The 15,843-nt window shown below is 43.1% G+C and overlaps 1 protein-coding gene across 3 annotated transcripts in view; it reads left to right on the top strand.

Annotated features, from left to right (window-relative positions):
- LOC137878853 (interleukin-1 receptor accessory protein-like 1) overlaps positions 1-15,843 on the top strand; it is a 195,226-nt gene that overhangs the window by 58,074 nt on the left and 121,309 nt on the right. For all 3 annotated transcript variants that reach the window (XM_068719296.1, XM_068719295.1, XM_068719298.1), the window contains exon 3: positions 14,540-14,819. In XM_068719296.1, coding sequence (XP_068575397.1) covers positions 14,540-14,819 — 280 coding nt within the window. The remainder of the gene's footprint in view (positions 1-14,539; positions 14,820-15,843) is intronic.

Here is a 15,843-nt window from a genome sequence, read left to right as displayed (position 1 = left end):
CCCCCCCCCGATTACAATTCACGTATGCAGCCTTCCTTCCACTCTCACGGACCACTGAGAAAGAGGCGACTTGTTGGTCTGTTAGCGATCACCGGCTCAAACCTGGTCTCAGACAGACATGTGGGGGGGGGGGGAACCAATACCATGGATGGATAGGCCGATATGAAGAGCAGAGGAGGGCAACCTCGGTAATCGCTGTCCAGCCCGGTTAGTCATGGTCCTGGTAATCTCTGGTGACCTTGGCTGCTGCTGCTTTGCCGGCTGGATTTCCGCAGTGCCGCATTAATATTCACGCAGTTAGGAGACGGGCTCTCAGCCTGTCTGTGAGTCCGTCTCCGTCTATCCGCCTGTACACACACACACACACACACACACACACACACACACACACACACACACACACACACACACTCTGTCTCCCTCTCTCTCCGGCCATCGCTCTGCATTTGTGTCTCCCCTCTCCTTTTCCTTTTGTCTCTCCCCCTTTTCATCCATTACTGGCATCCATCGCTCTCAGCCATTCGGCTCACCTCTTCCCATACTGTCCATAAAAGAAGCGCAGACCTCGGAATTTATGTTGGCATCTCAATCGGGCTGGTGTCAGATTTTGGCAGGCTGAAGGGTTTTTAAGTTTATTTTTATGACATTTCTGCTTTATTAGATAATGTGCAGCCTAGCAAGATGACAGAGGGAGATGGATGCAGAAGAGCAGTGATAACTTTGCCCCAGTATTTTGTCAAACAACAAACTTTGGTATTTATTTTTCTTTTTGCCACATCGTTTCAAGGAAATCCTTGATTTGCTTGCTTCCCTTCAAAGGGAGGTCAGGGTTAGCTACTAAACACCCGCCCTGTGTCTTGCTCAAGGACACTGAAGCAGTGCTTAAGACTGGAGCTAAGAATAGTTTGGTTGAATTGCAGTCTTTTTTTCCTCACTATTCCTCATACTCTGTGGAAAAACACTGGCTGCTTTCTGACGAATGTGACTGGTTTCTGGCATAGTGGAGAAAAAAAAAGAAAGAAAGAAGACAGTGTCCCCCTTAAAATACTGACGCTGCATTTCATATTATAATTTCTTCTGCAGACAGAACAGGGAGGCGACAACACCACATTTAATTTGTGCTGACTTTAAAATCAAAGAGATTGACAGAAGAAACGGAACGACTGACATCTGAAGTGATCTTACAATTTTAATCCTCGAATTGATGAATTGGTAAAATACTTTGTCAGTGTAATTATGCTGAGTGAGTGTCTCCAAATCAGTTTTAAATAGATACAACACTTAACATTAGTGCTTGTCAAAGTCAAAACAATGGCTGCCTTTCTTCATCACATCAGACCTCTGTAGCCTTTTAATGGCAGGAGAAATCTAATTCAATTTCTTTATGGCATCCTCTTCATCTCAGCAGGAGATTCTAGTGTTTTCATAGCTCTCTTAAAGCCTGAAGCCTTTAACGTGTTCTTGTTTTTTGTCTAAAGTCCAACCAAGGGCACTGCCTCCTTGTTTTTTCTTGATTACTGGTAGAGGGGAAGCCAAGAGAGGATGAATGAGACAGAAGCAGATTAAAAAAGAAGAAAAAAAGGACTCTTCATATTGGCAGTGATATCTAAAAGGAGTAAAATGTGTTGGAGTTGCAATCCAGGTAGGCATACTTTACTATTGATGGCCTAACAGCAGAGCTGGTTCAGTTTGATTGATATACTGGAGCACCGGTCTTAGCATTTGATCAATATCAGAGGCAGTGCTTTGTATCCAGTGTAGCTACTGCACAGATATACTGTAGCTGGAGTTGTTTTACTCCAACCTCCGGCCCTTTCCAGCATCATCTGCTGAAGTAGCCTGGGGGGGGGGGTCCAAGTAGCTGAACTTTTTAATGTTGTGTCTTTACGAAGATTACTTTATCAGCAGCAGAAGGAAAGTGCAATGTCATTCTAGCACATTTCTTTCTGTGTGCACGCAGCTTTATTTCACAGCAAAGTAGGAGGAGGTTGATGTAACCATCTGGTATCCAACTTCCAATGCCAGGACGACAGCCTCGTCATTGTTGGTCCGCCTTCCTGTTCCAATGCCCTTACATTGTCAGGAAATTGGGAATAACTGCAGCGAGTGCAGCTTTTCTTTTTAACAATAAAGTGAATCTCCTTGATTGAACTGTGCAACATCCAAAAAGCTTCTATCAAGTTGTTGTACTCTTCAGTCAGTCACAGCCTGCAGACTGTGGGCACCTGAAGTGTTCACGTTTAATGACAAAACAAGGCCTTGAAATAAATATATGTATAAATAAATTATGTCATGCCTGACTTGATTGACATGCAAAATAAAAACTGTCATTATGAAATTGTGGCTCTGTTTGATAAGAATAGGTTTTGGTTAAAGGACATTTTTAAATTAATAATGACATTTTTCATAATAATGAGCCAAGTTGTAGAATTGAATTAGTCCACATTTCATAGATTTATTCATATAATGTATTTTTTGTGGTACTTGCTACGCCTGTCTGCCGTTATTCAAATTATTTAGCGCTGAAAGAGAGCGTTCTCTCACAGCAGAGCAGCCATGTTTCAACACATTCAACATGTAACAGCTGTTATTTAATATCTAGTGACAAAAGTGATGCTTAGATCATAGGATATTTGATGAGGATTTGATGTTGTGACCCTTTATACTATGGGCCTCATGTCATGTTAAAAATATTTTTATCAGCTTGTAAGACGCTCAAAGTGCTTCTAATGTTAAAATCACATTAATGTTAGCAGCTGTATCGCCTGCTTTGACGTTTACTTCTAAAGCAAACTGCATTAATGAATTTTAAATTAAGCTTTTTGGGAGTAGTTAAATACTCCTCGCCAACTCCCAAACCTTTAACTGCAGCTATAAACAACACGTAAAACAGCACATTTGAAAGGAAATATGTAAAAAATAGTATTGTTTACCTCTACTGTTGTTTTTTGGAAGCTGGTGACACCTTCAAAAGGCCTCCCTTCTCTTCATGCCCACATTCAACGGTTGCAGTGGGAGCACTTACCAAATGAGGGAGCCAGTCTGAACAGCTGAGGAACAATTGCATTAATCTAGTGTACTCAGCCACCTCTGCGGATAGTTTGTTTATATTGGATTACCCCATTGTTACCTTGCCCGAATCTGCGATTCTCGCTAACAAGCCCACCGAGTCTTTCACTGGAGGGCTTCAGATTATTTTTGAGTTTTGTTTTGCCGTTGTCAAGCTTGCTGAGTGAGTGCCACTAATTGGCCTTCATCCCCTTATTTATTTTGGTCGTACAAACATGGAATACAGCGTGCCGTCGCTGGTGTGTCAGTGAGTTGAATCTTAGCGCTTATTTCCCTCCCTGAAATTAGAATCACCTTTCCTTTCACCTTTTTATTACAGACGTACTTTCCGCAGCTTCCTGGTTTCCCCTCAGACGGTCATCCATCTAAAGCAGTGAACCCCGGATTAATTAATTATGTATATGCAAATGTGTGCTCGTAGTGCCAGGATTTTCATTTTCTTGGCTTTTTTCCCTTCTCTGCCACCTCTTTCCTTTTTTTTCCCCCCTTCTTCTACGGCAACTCCAGGTGGATTTATTGTAAATGCAATTTGCATAAAGGTTCTAATTCGCTGACACTGTGCATGAATACATTTTTTAAACTGCTGCGCACCTCAGCACCCACACCTTCAGTCCCAACCCCCCACTCCCCATGCATGAAGCACGGGTTTGGAGGGAAAAGACGTGGCGCAGCACATGCTAATGGAATCCTGCCTAAGCTTCTAATTGGAGCAGAATCGGATGGCTTACTTTGAATCAGGAAAATGAACTGCTTGTTATCAGCTAGTTGGCTGAGAGATAAGGGAATTACAGTTTGTGTGTTGAGGGAGTTGTTCTTTTATGTGTGGACTGAGTGGAACACATCACTGTTTGTGTGTGTGGCTTAAAGTATGCCTGCAATGTTACATAACTAAAAAGTAGCTCAAAATGACCAGATTGGGCTCATGTTCATCTCTTATTTAATTAGTTTCACAGTTTCTGTGTTTCTGACCTAAATACAAGCACTCCCTATTTGCAGTGTCTTAATATTATTCATTTAGAATTGGCATTATTTTGGTTTATTTAATGTTCTCTCAAAAGAAGACACAATTTATATTAAATTCATATTATATCTCACTCTATTGTATTTCACTGGCTTTAGGTCTGATATGCTCAGGCTATTTTGGAGAGATTTTTGAACAGTTTTCCAGACCAGCTTTTAATCATTCATTTTATGAAGGCTTGCAACTTGACGGGTGCAATAAATGACTCACTTGCCTCTGTAGATTTACAGTCTGAATAAGTGAGTGTTTGATTTGCAGGTAATTTGAGCTGTAATGTCAGGAGAACCTCCTCTCAAAGGTAAAACTGTTTTAAAAAGGCTCGTTTGGAGACCGTTAGTCCTCTTCAGTCTGCAGAGGAAATTGGAAATGATTGACTTGTGTCTGTGCATGTCTGCCAACAGCCTGCATTCACCATCAATTAGTGTTCTGCATTTTTCCCCTCAACCCCCGATTCCCGTCACTCTGCTGCCCTCGTCGTGGATAACTCTCGGCCTGAGGAGGCAGCAGACAGTAACGCTCCTCCACACAAGACGTGCCGACAGCTTGTTTTTCCTTCCAGACCGAAGTTAACACTTTCCTCTCCAGATTCCTCCCACTGCCATATACAGTAGGCACCCCGCACCAGCCAATAGGAGTCGCTAGCGTAGCCACATGGACACGATCCGTCGTTGGCTTCCCAACTGCAAACGTTCCAAATTGTGTCCAAATTTGAGAGAACTTTGTCAGTGCTACAGCACTAAATGAAACCAATTTATTTGATTAGAGTATCAATACAATGTTGGTCGAATATGAACACATTCATTCATATACATGTTACAGTAATTGAAATGATCTCAAAGCTCAGGTTGTCTTCTTCTTTTTTTCTGTTTTTAGAGAAAACATTTTGTCACTTAGCACTTTGTTAGGTAATGTCTGTACGGAGTAATTGTTGGCCAAGATGGGAAGCTTTGTAGTGAAAATGCTGCAACGCTGTCAATGATGAGTTAACTCGACCCTGGCTATTTATTTTCTGATTGCAGCTTTGATCCGTTTTATGGAGCTCTGATCTGATGAATAATGTAAAACCCGACCCTGGTCCAACTTTGTATGGGAATAACAAGCCATGAATAGATTAATTTTAATACTGCGTTCGTTCCGTGTGACGACCGGGGTATTACTCACCCTCTTGGGCTGTGAGACCGTGCTGTCCCATCCTAAAAGCCAGAAATACCACCTCTGGTGCAGAAGTAGGAAATAAACCGGCATCGGCATTTTTCGGGAAACGTCGCAGCCAGCTGTCCTCACTTCCCCATGTCACTGGCTCAACACTGTCACAGAGAATGAGTGCAGTGCATCATATTATCTACTTTGTAATTGAATTGTAGCGGGAGGTAGGTTGGTAATCAGTGTACACCAGGTAGTTTTTGTTCCAGTGTTTGACAGTAATGTCCTCTAATGGGAAGCTCTGGCTCTACTCCTGTTCCAGGCCACTAGGTTTCCCTGGATCCCTGGCTGCCTGTCTGACTGACTGTAGTGTGTGTGTGTGTGTGTGTGTGTGTGTGTGTGTGTGTGTGTCATTGTGCATATTGAATGTAAGTATGTGTGTGTGTAGCTGGCAGAAATGCTTCATTCTGCATCTCCCCTGCCTCCCTCTGAATTCCTTTCAATATTCCTGAACTATTTTTTTTTCATATACTTGACCTTGAAAGCGTATCTCTCGAGGTGCCCGGTCTCCCTCCACTTCTGCTGAATTGCTGCCGATGGCCGACGGCGAAGTGCTTTGCAGCACCGACGCCCTTACCCGTGTTGCTTTTTGGGGGACCCTTCTGTCCTTGCTGATCTGCAGCTCAAATCATTTCTCATACTCTTCTTCCTCTCTCTTTGAACTGCCAGCACAACATCCCCCTCACACTCTTCTGTACTAGAACTGAATAGCTTGGAGATAGGCGAAGGTTGATACAGAGACAGAGGAGAGAGAGGCCAGTACAAAAGCACTATGCTAGTTAACACTGTGTGGGGGGGAAATGCGAGGCATAAAATAAGGTCAGAGTTGACGTATGAGAGCTGACACCAGCGCCCATCAGGACGCCTGCTGCTTGCTTTGTTACATATTCTAGCCATCTTATCACTTCACAGACGGCTGGCGCACAGGCTGATATGACAAGGCTCTCTATCCATCTGGGCACGCTCTATTTTCACCAACGCTCAGTTTTGCGGGGGGGGGGGGGGCACCGGAGCACACCGCCCAAATGGCGTGTCGGTGTCTGTAGTGGACCGGCGAGGGTCTGAGTCACCGGCTTTGCGCACACCCACACCGCCATGATACAGCACCGAACAACAGGCCGGCGGAGGCAGCGCGGATCGTGTGGCCTGTTCTCGCTGTGTGTTTTGCACCTGTGTGGGCGGGTGAGAGAGTGTGGGAAAACGTCTTATCCGCTCTCTTGTCCTATGTGCGCAGTCATGTCTGCAATGCAGCACTCGGGTATTTCTTCTTTTCTTTTTTTTTTTTTCAGGAGTCAGTATTGTTTATGTTGTGTGTCCCGATGCCTCCCAAGGCTGTTTGTTAGATGAGAGGATTACTGGCGCTGTGGGGAACAGAAGGACGCTTTTCTGATTACATAGTGCTCTCTCTCTCTGGAGGAGACACCCCAGTCATAACGGGATCACTTTTACATCTGCTCCTTGTCAAATGTTCCCCGGAAATAGGCACGAGTTGAGAGTAAACATATGGACACAAGTCAATTTTCATAGTTTGATCGCCCAGGAGAATCAAAACGCCATTCGGGTGACATGATCGCCCCTTTACAAGTCAGAGTCGAAGTCATCACTGATTCACACGCCGAGAGGATCTAATAGGATGATAAGACACTTTGTTAGATGTGGACGTAGACTGGGGGTGATGGCTTTTTCTCTCAAATGAGTGCTATTGAGCATGGAAGGGAAAACAGGCCTCGCCACCATAATAGAGTCAAACAGGCTGATTCACAGACTGCTTTGAAGATAAATGTGCTTCTGTTTCTACTTCATATTTAGGTTAGGACTTTACTTACTATTCTGCATCCACTTAATGCACTGAATATATTAAAATTAGTGACACATTTATACTGCAGTTTTTTTTACCCGTTAAAGTAATATTTAGAGGAATATTGCAAATACAGAGTTTACGTTACAGGGATCGAGTTTATAACCACTCAATGGAAGCTTGTGCATTTCCCTTTTGTCTGGAAGGTCCACCCATTAATTAGTCCTTTCACAGGATGCGTTTTGCATTTCTTTTTTTTGAATACAACACCTACGCAGCAGACTTCTTTGCTTCTTGAAGCTCAGATGCTATGACTGTTGCTTCTTGTGACTGTAAAATAGAACGATGTCCTCGTCTGTTGCACTTCAGCCATTTAAGGACAACACACGGTCATGTTTTGGGAGTTCAAGCGAAATAATGTTGTAAACTTGCATGTGATGCAGAAAATTATTTTAAATGAGTGTGCACCAGTTTGTGGACAACATCGGAACATTTTTATGGTATGCTTAAATTGATTGATTGCCAAATTGATTTAAAAAAAAAAAGATAAAAATAAAAATGGATGATTGGTATCGGTTGACATGTTCTGCCTTCATAAACTGATCGTAAGAAACTGCTTCTGGTCCATCTCGTCTTACTCGTGTGTGTGTGTGTGTGTGTGTGTGTGTGTGTGTGTGTGTGTGTGTGTGTGTGTGTGTGTGTGTGTGTGTGTGTGTGTGTGTGTTTATTTTCTGCGCCCCTTTCCTTATTCTCTTCCCTGCAAGAGTCCATCCTGGTGAAGTTAGCCTTGTCCTCTTTCCCATCAGCTACCCTTCTGTGCTCCCTGTCCCCGTCAGCATTTAACCCGTGATTGGAGACAGCAGGCGCCGCTCTCTCTGGAGGCTGTGTCCAATCAGGGGAGCCGAATCTGATACGGAAGGGAGAAGCCGGGCAAGATTGCCGGCAATGTTTATTTTGCGATAGGAAGAAAAGCAGTTTCTTTGTTTTTTCTTCTTTTTTTTTTTGTCCCCAATCACATGAGTATTTGCATATAAATGACAGCCCAGTGTCTGTCAGGGAAGAGAGGGAGCTGGGGAGAGAGACAAATGAAGATGAAGTGTCATGAGAGTAAAGTGCAGGCGAGACGGGGAGCGAGAGAGATCTGTTTTATCTGCTTGTGAGGAACTCGGAGGAGGATGGGAGGTACAGTAAATGTCACTGCAGTCATGAAATAAGTTGGGAAGCTGGAGCCCCCCCGCCCCCCCCCCCCCCCCCCCCCCCCCGGCAACAACATCAATCTTTACATCTACATTCAATCTTTTTTTGTCTTCTGAATCCTGAAAACGTGACAAAATTATACTGAGGTAGAGTTCATCTTCTTTGGATTCAAAAGATGGCTTCAATATTTTGGGAAGCACACATTTGCTTTCATTCTTTCCAAAGGGGAAATGAGAAACTCAATAGTGATGGTCAGAGCCACTAAAATACAACCTGTTTCCTGTTACTCTGGAGCTGCAGTCAGGTTGCAGTTAGCCTAGCGTAGCATAAAGACTGGAAATAAGGAGGAACAGCTTGATTTGCTCCATCCGATGTGGAAAAAAAAGACTTACCCACGGCTATTTGGTGCTGAACAACAGTTTATCCATCTGTGCGGTTCTTTTGTGCAGTGTCTTCGACTTTAGCAGGTGAGGCTTTACACTGTCAGAGAGCACCGTATTTAGGTTCTAGTTTAGGTTAGTTAATCAGTTAGCATTAGAGGACTTGGTGGGCGTACGAATCCCACTATGGCGACGTTAGACCCGTCCTACTCCGCCTCTGATTGGCTGCGTTGGACTCCTCTAACATTTCCCCTTCTCTGCATTCCCCCTCTGTATATTCATAGACCACTGTAGTTTCCCAGGTGGTAATAGACTCTCCTCTATTTCAACATATTGAAAATAACTGGTCATTTTAGCATTTGCAGTTCCTTATAGCTGCAGTGCCATTACACCAACCGTATACAGCCTTAATTACCCTCCTACAATTTAGGAAATATATTTGTTTTTGTTTTCAGGCACAAGGCCAGAGTTGGCTTATTGTTCCAGAGGTCTTATGGTGTGTGTTTGCTTGTGTGTGTGTGTGTGTGTGTGTGTGTGTGTGTGTGTGTATATATATATATATATATATATATATATATATATATATATATATATATATATATATGTTGTGTGTGTGTTAACATACTCTCCCATGCAGGGCTGATTGCTTTGTTGGCTGATGACTCATTCTCTTTTTCGACCTGCTGGAGGTACTTCAATCATGCAGGTAATCTCCTCCTGTACGCCGGCAGCCGAGAGGTTACCTTTCCCACACATCAGAGCTATTTTCCTCTTAATTGAGACCCACTCTGCTGCGACAGCGTTCTCACAAGGTGGAAAATGGCAGGTCAAGATTCCGAGACATCTCTGTCCTCCCCTGCCTCCCTCCCTTGGCAGAAGTGGCTGTGAAGTTGATAAGTTTCTTTAGGGACCCTGGAGCCAGGCCAGCTAAGACACTGCACTCCATGAGGGCAAGTAAAGGTTGATGTTGAATCACCTCTCGGAATGAGTGTGTGTAGATGTGTGTACACATGCTTGTGTGTTTATCCAATCAGCCTGGGCGTAATGTATGCGTGTCTTTCTGATTGAATTACACTGGGGCCTTTATAGAGAAAAATGGTAGCGAACCATCTCCTTGAGTGCTTATGAGACGACAGACACTTTGTGGGAGTCTCCGTGGTGACGTGACTCAATCTGCATACAATTACCCCTCAGCAGACCTGTAACCCAATTTATGAGCTGATCACCTCCTCTCCAGAAGGAGCACATGCTGCTTCTCAAGTGCTAGTAAAATGGAGCAGGAACACGATGACGTAACATCTGTATAGCTTTACTGTGGTGCCCTTTAAACTAGAAATACATCATAGTTTTTTTTTTTTTTTTTGTGCATGTTTACTATCATCTTGGTCGCATCTGTGTCTTTTCAGCAGTCGGTTGCATACGAGATTATTTTTCATGAATATATTTTACAATGCAGGCTCTATATATTCAATATGAAGACGCTCCACTAAAATAGGAAACCAGGTTCTATAAAACGATACGGATTATAATGCATTTTAAATTCAGAAAACAAAGTCCCTCGGTAAGTGGAAAATGACTTGAGGTCAGTTTCCAGTATGAACCATCTCAGTGAGGGTCAAATTAATATGATGAACATTGAATAATGGAGAACATTTTGAAAGTGTAATAAGCTTTAAGAATCAAAATACCTTTTTTTTTTATTTCCTTTGCCTTAACCTTGATTGTAATGTATGATTTGGCTACATTTGAGTTTAAACCTTGGGCGATGTTTTTTGCAAATACATTTAAACATGAAAAAAAAAATGCATCTAAGCAGCCAATTACCTTTGGCATGTTTTTCCTTCTTCATATAAATCACATTTTTGGCTTATTTCAAGAGGATGAAAGCCTTTTTATAAATGAGGCCCCGGTCTTTTACACAGTTGGACAAATGAGACAAACATGACAAACATAAAAACTAGGCAGGCCTGACAAATGGTTCTGTCTTTGTTTAATGGCGTGGTTAAATCGGGATATGGCTAAGACCCCATTTCGACGTGGTGTCAGTGAATGCGGCTCTATTAAATCCCGATTTCCATGCGGGGCGACGTGTAAACATTTGTTCTGTGATCATTTGGCAAAACAACTGACAGCTGACAGTTACCATTTTTTCCAGCTGACAAACAGAATTGTTTGGACCCGGGACGCTCTCAGGGACGGCGGCTGACTGTTTGCTTACGGGTCATGTGTAGCATAGCCGCAAACGCTGCTTATGCTTGATGGTCCAAGACGCGGAAAGAGCCGCCGGAGTTGTTATTCTCACAAAGCAGATTGGCCAATTCCCCCACCAATTGTGATCCAACAGAATGGAAATCTGGTGAGCTGGGAAATGTTAATCGAGTTCAATTAGGCTTTGTACCATGTTTGTTTCCTGCCAACAGATTAAGCGGAATCCCCACCCTCACTTACTGGAATGAACGATAACCCTCTGTCAAAATAAGAATCGGGCAATTTGAGGATAGGTGGAAGATAACGGACACTGGCGCTGGCAAGCTCCTCGTGACGGCATTAGAGATAAATACAGCCGGCCCTTTGAAACAGCTGGGCTGGAGTTCACCCTTAAAGGGAAATCAATTTAGGATTTTTGATGCTTGTATTGTTTTCTTTAACGTCTCAGAGAAACTGGGGATGCGTTCACAACCCAGAGCAGTAATCAAATGCCTTAGGGTGGTTTGAAAAGCATCCTTTATCCAATTTCACTGTTGAAAACACCCACTGTACACGTTGCATAATGTTTTCAGTTGTAATCAACCATTACACTTTTTTTTTATCACTTTTCACTCTTTTCATTTCTTTTCATCAGATGCATACTAATGTATGTGTTAAGTTATTTTGTCAAAAAATGTATGTGCCTCTAAACCAGCTTACATGATATGATGTATTGTACTAAAGTAGCAAATACCTGGTACTCAGACAACATCAAAGTAATGCGTTCTCATTCTTTGAGACATAGTTTCTTTAGTGAGAGAGAAAAATGTTCAGCTGTTAAAAAAAAAATGGAAAAAAAGAAGAGTGGACTGAGTGTTTATTTGTAGTGCTGATGGGAAAGCAATGGCTGGGCCATGCGGTGTGCTCTTCGGCTGTAATGCATTTACTGTGTTTCTTTCTCGGTCCAGTCTGTGCAGCCGAACTGTACGTTTTTATTTCTTCTCTGTGTGGGCGGACAGAGAATGCATATAGGTGTGCGGAGAACAGTGTAGTGGTCATCTAGTGGGGCGTATAGACACATAAAATACATTTCAATCTTAGTCCTAAGTATTCAGACTGTCAGTATTCAACTGTTTCCACTGGACTTGATAAACTCTGCAGTAACAAAACCAATTGTTTTCAGAGTACTGTATGTGTGCATGTACACCTCAGAGGCTCATCACAAAGATTACTCCACGCACACTTTTGCCAAACCAATCGTGTCTTCTGTTTGAGGCGCCGTCTGCTCGCGTGACCTTCTCCGCTCCCCTGCTGTTTCCAGAGGTGGTGTGCGTGAAACCCTCACACTCCGAAATTAGGAAACATGATTAGAAGTGAGACCATCTTGGCTGTGGCTGTCTTACCTTAAGCCTCCAAGTTATTATCGTCCACAAACTAATTAGCAAAGTTCTTGATAAGCGAGGGTAGACCCCTGTGTTGCCATGGCAACAGTTCGACCTAATCACAATGAAAGGAATGTGGCGTCGGGCGGCTCGCAGAGCACACGCAGCCTTCTTAAGCGTTTGCGTTTGCTTAATTTTGCTTCTAGGTATTCACTCTTCCCTCTGGTTTGTTCAATTTAGGTTGTTTTTTTCACCGTCTTGCTCGTGGGAGGGACCCACTTACTCGAGGAAATCAAAAGGAGGTTTCAAGGTTGGCGGCAAAGCGTTGCATCGGAACGCAGTGTTCTCATGAAATGAAGACAGCGACTTATTGTTGCTGATTTAGGATCATGTCGGATCAGGAAAGGTGCTGATTTTGCACTGCTGCTACCAGTAGAATGAGCACATTACAGGGCTGATAGCACATCTGGACATTTAAAGGCAACGTTCAATAGCTGTTCATGTCTAATCGTTAGTGACTTCCAGGACCACTTTATGATAAAGTGCTGTATTTTATGTTTTTTTTCTCTAACCTGCTCTTCGGTTAAACTGTTATCCTATATTTCCCAGGAAGCCTTTCAACACGTTTTTATATGCTGGCTCCATGCATGCAGTGTGGTAATTTGAATATTAATGGAGTAATACTAATTATGTAAACTCTGCACTGCTTGGTTCTCTGACTCTGATGGTTTGACACCAAAATATGTCACTGCAAGATTTTTGGTAACTGATAGCTTTTCCTTTTTCCCCTCTTTTCTGCGGGCCCTAAAACATCCACCAGTGTTGCTGCTGCCGCTCCCAGCGTGACCCGTACCGCACCACACAGTACAGCACAATGACATGAATCAGCATGATTTAATCAATTCCCCGCCAACATCCCTCCCCCGGTTACCCCCCAACGACTCCCGCACGCACTGCACCTCGCTGATTGGTGCCCGAGTTGCTTCTTTGGTAAATAAAACATTTATAGAGGCTCAATTAGCGAAGCCTGTTGAGTCTTCGGCAGCTGTGCTTGCCAGCTGTTTTTTAAAGGAAGAGCGATGCAGCGAGGTGAGGCGAGAGAAAAGAGGATGTCAGGCACAGGAAGGGAAAAAATGGATCAGGCAAGAGCAGGCAGACAGCTTGTTTTTGAGTTGGTGTGGGCCCAGTTTGTCTCTTAAATATACAACCCAGTAAAAGAGCAGAGAGAAATAAGCTTCTTGATCAAAGTTTATCTGGAGGAAAAGTGGGCAAAAGTATCTCCTCTGCAAACTCAGTAGCTTTTATCTGATTCCTAAGATATTGTTAATGAATGATGTCGTTTTAATTTAGACTCTATTGTAAAGTTGTCATTCCTACGGGATTTCAATATGGAGATCCTGCAGCGGGAATTGATCTGATCTACTTTACTCATTTACTGTCAATGTAATAGTTGGTTTGTTTTTCAATTCATCATTTATTTACCCAAAGATGGAAAAAAGCCTGAGGATCAAAACCACCGCTTTGCCTGCTGTGCATGGATAATGCAGTATTATTTGATCTTGGTGGGCTTCATTAGTTATCTTACCGTTGCTCTGCCCTGACATATGCAGCGGCACAATATGAGATGAGCTACTTTTCTTTCCATTTATATCACTTAAAACATCCTTTGAGACCTGAGGACAGTCTGAAAGGGTCTGCAGATTCACTGCAGCGTGGACGAGTGCCATCACTGCCATTTAAACCTATATTGGCGGTGGCTTATACACAGTTTGTTGCCAGTATACTCAATTTATGTATGAGATGGTGACACACGAGTCGAGCAGGGAAGAATGAATGAATGCAGCGATAGATTTGTTGAGAGTTCAGTTTAACATTGGAAGGATGTTTGTAATGAAACACTACACTAACATATCTACACGTCATAAGGATGCCTGCTTGCTCGCTCTCTTTTCAATTAGCCACACGTAGGAAGTCATAAGTTAAGGTCTGTATCATTACTAATAGCCTCCTTCAGTTTGTGTGTTCTTGTGAAAAACAAAAAGGAGACACCGTGCCTCAGTGCTGCATGGAGGGAAAAAAGGATCTTGATTGATAGTGATACAAGGATTGCTGGCAAAGCACATGAACAGACAGACTGATGCCAGCACTGAAAGTGGTCTTGTCTTGGTTGCCGCATACCCTTTTCATGATTACAAATAGCCTCTGCTTGGCTTGGTGATGATGTGCATTGGCTCAAAAAAAACAAAAAACCTTTCATAGTAACTCCTGCTTAATTCTCCTGTCCTCTGTCCTTTTCTTTCAGTGGAAGGCTGCACGGATTGGTCAGTGGACTACCTGAAATACAAGGTGCTTCTGGGGGAACCTGTACGGATTAAGTGCGCTTTGTTCTATGGATATATCCGGGCCAACTACACCCATGCGCAGAGCGCAGGACTTAGCCTTATGTGGTACAAAAGTGCAGGACACGGGGACTTCGAGGAACCCATCAGTTTTGACGGCACAAGGATGAGCAAAGAGGAGGATGCCATATGGTTTCGACCAGCAGAGTTGGACGATGTGGGGTACTATTCCTGCGTATTAAGGTAAGTTCCTTCAGCACCTCGAGACACACACAACGTTTACTGCTCTCTCCATTTCTATCCAATGTAAATTGCTGCGTATATTGCTTTTCCTTGAACTGGAGGAAGCATTCATGAGGAAGTCTTCCACCATTTTGGACTTGTTTTGCCGGCAGTGTGACAGTAATATAGTTGGGGTAAATAACATTTTGTGGAACCCTGTGGGCACAAGTAGAGCTATTTCAAGTCCTGCCCTGGCGATATCTAATGTAGTGTCTCATCTCTGGCCAAAAGAGCACTGGTCGTTGGTCCACAGTGCATCTTCTAACAGTATGAGGCCCCTTTGCTTCACTTTATATGCTAAATTATTTCTTTATCCTCCTCTGGGGGACAATAAGCCATTAGGTGCAATTGGTAAATCCATAACTCTCGGGCCTTCACAAGTCCTCCTTTCTGAAAATGTGAAAGAGCAAGGAGTGAGATGAAAGAGAATGGACAGTAATAAAGCACAAGAAGACTGAGGATAGCGAAACGGCATCTAAGATATATATATATATATATATAAAAAAAAAGAAATGGGCAGGATTTGTGCTATCTTCCCTTTCCACTTGCCTGATGGTGGAGGTAGACAATTGTTTGATTTATGAGCTCTATAATGTGGTGAAATTCCTGGCTTCCTAGCTCATATTGGCAGAAGTTTTCATTAGCGTGTAGGTTGTCTGTGGCAAGGACAAGGGGAACTTTGAAACACCTCTTCCTGAAAGGTAGGCGCCAAATCCTTTTTAGAATTCAGAAAAACCCACACAAACATGCATACTTCAATCAAAACACAAATGATTTAGGACATTTGTTACACTGACAAACAAAACAGGAGAATAATGTACTCTTGAGCAGTTGCACTCAGCACAGGCTTCCTTGTGTTTCACAAGCTCAATTCTAAGAGGTTTTGGCCATTACTATTCATCACCATCAGCACGCTCCCCTTTGCCGCCGCGGCCGTCGTGAATGGAAGCGGGCAGCACCAATCCAACAGTCCCCTATTCAGAGG

Source organism: Cebidichthys violaceus, unplaced genomic scaffold, assembly GCF_023349555.1.
Source record: "Cebidichthys violaceus isolate CVI_PGR_0920_01 unplaced genomic scaffold, fCebVio1.0.p SCAF_24, whole genome shotgun sequence".
Taxonomy (NCBI): Eukaryota; Metazoa; Chordata; class Actinopteri; order Perciformes; family Stichaeidae; genus Cebidichthys; species Cebidichthys violaceus.
This window is presented reverse-complemented; position numbering and strand designations above follow the sequence as displayed.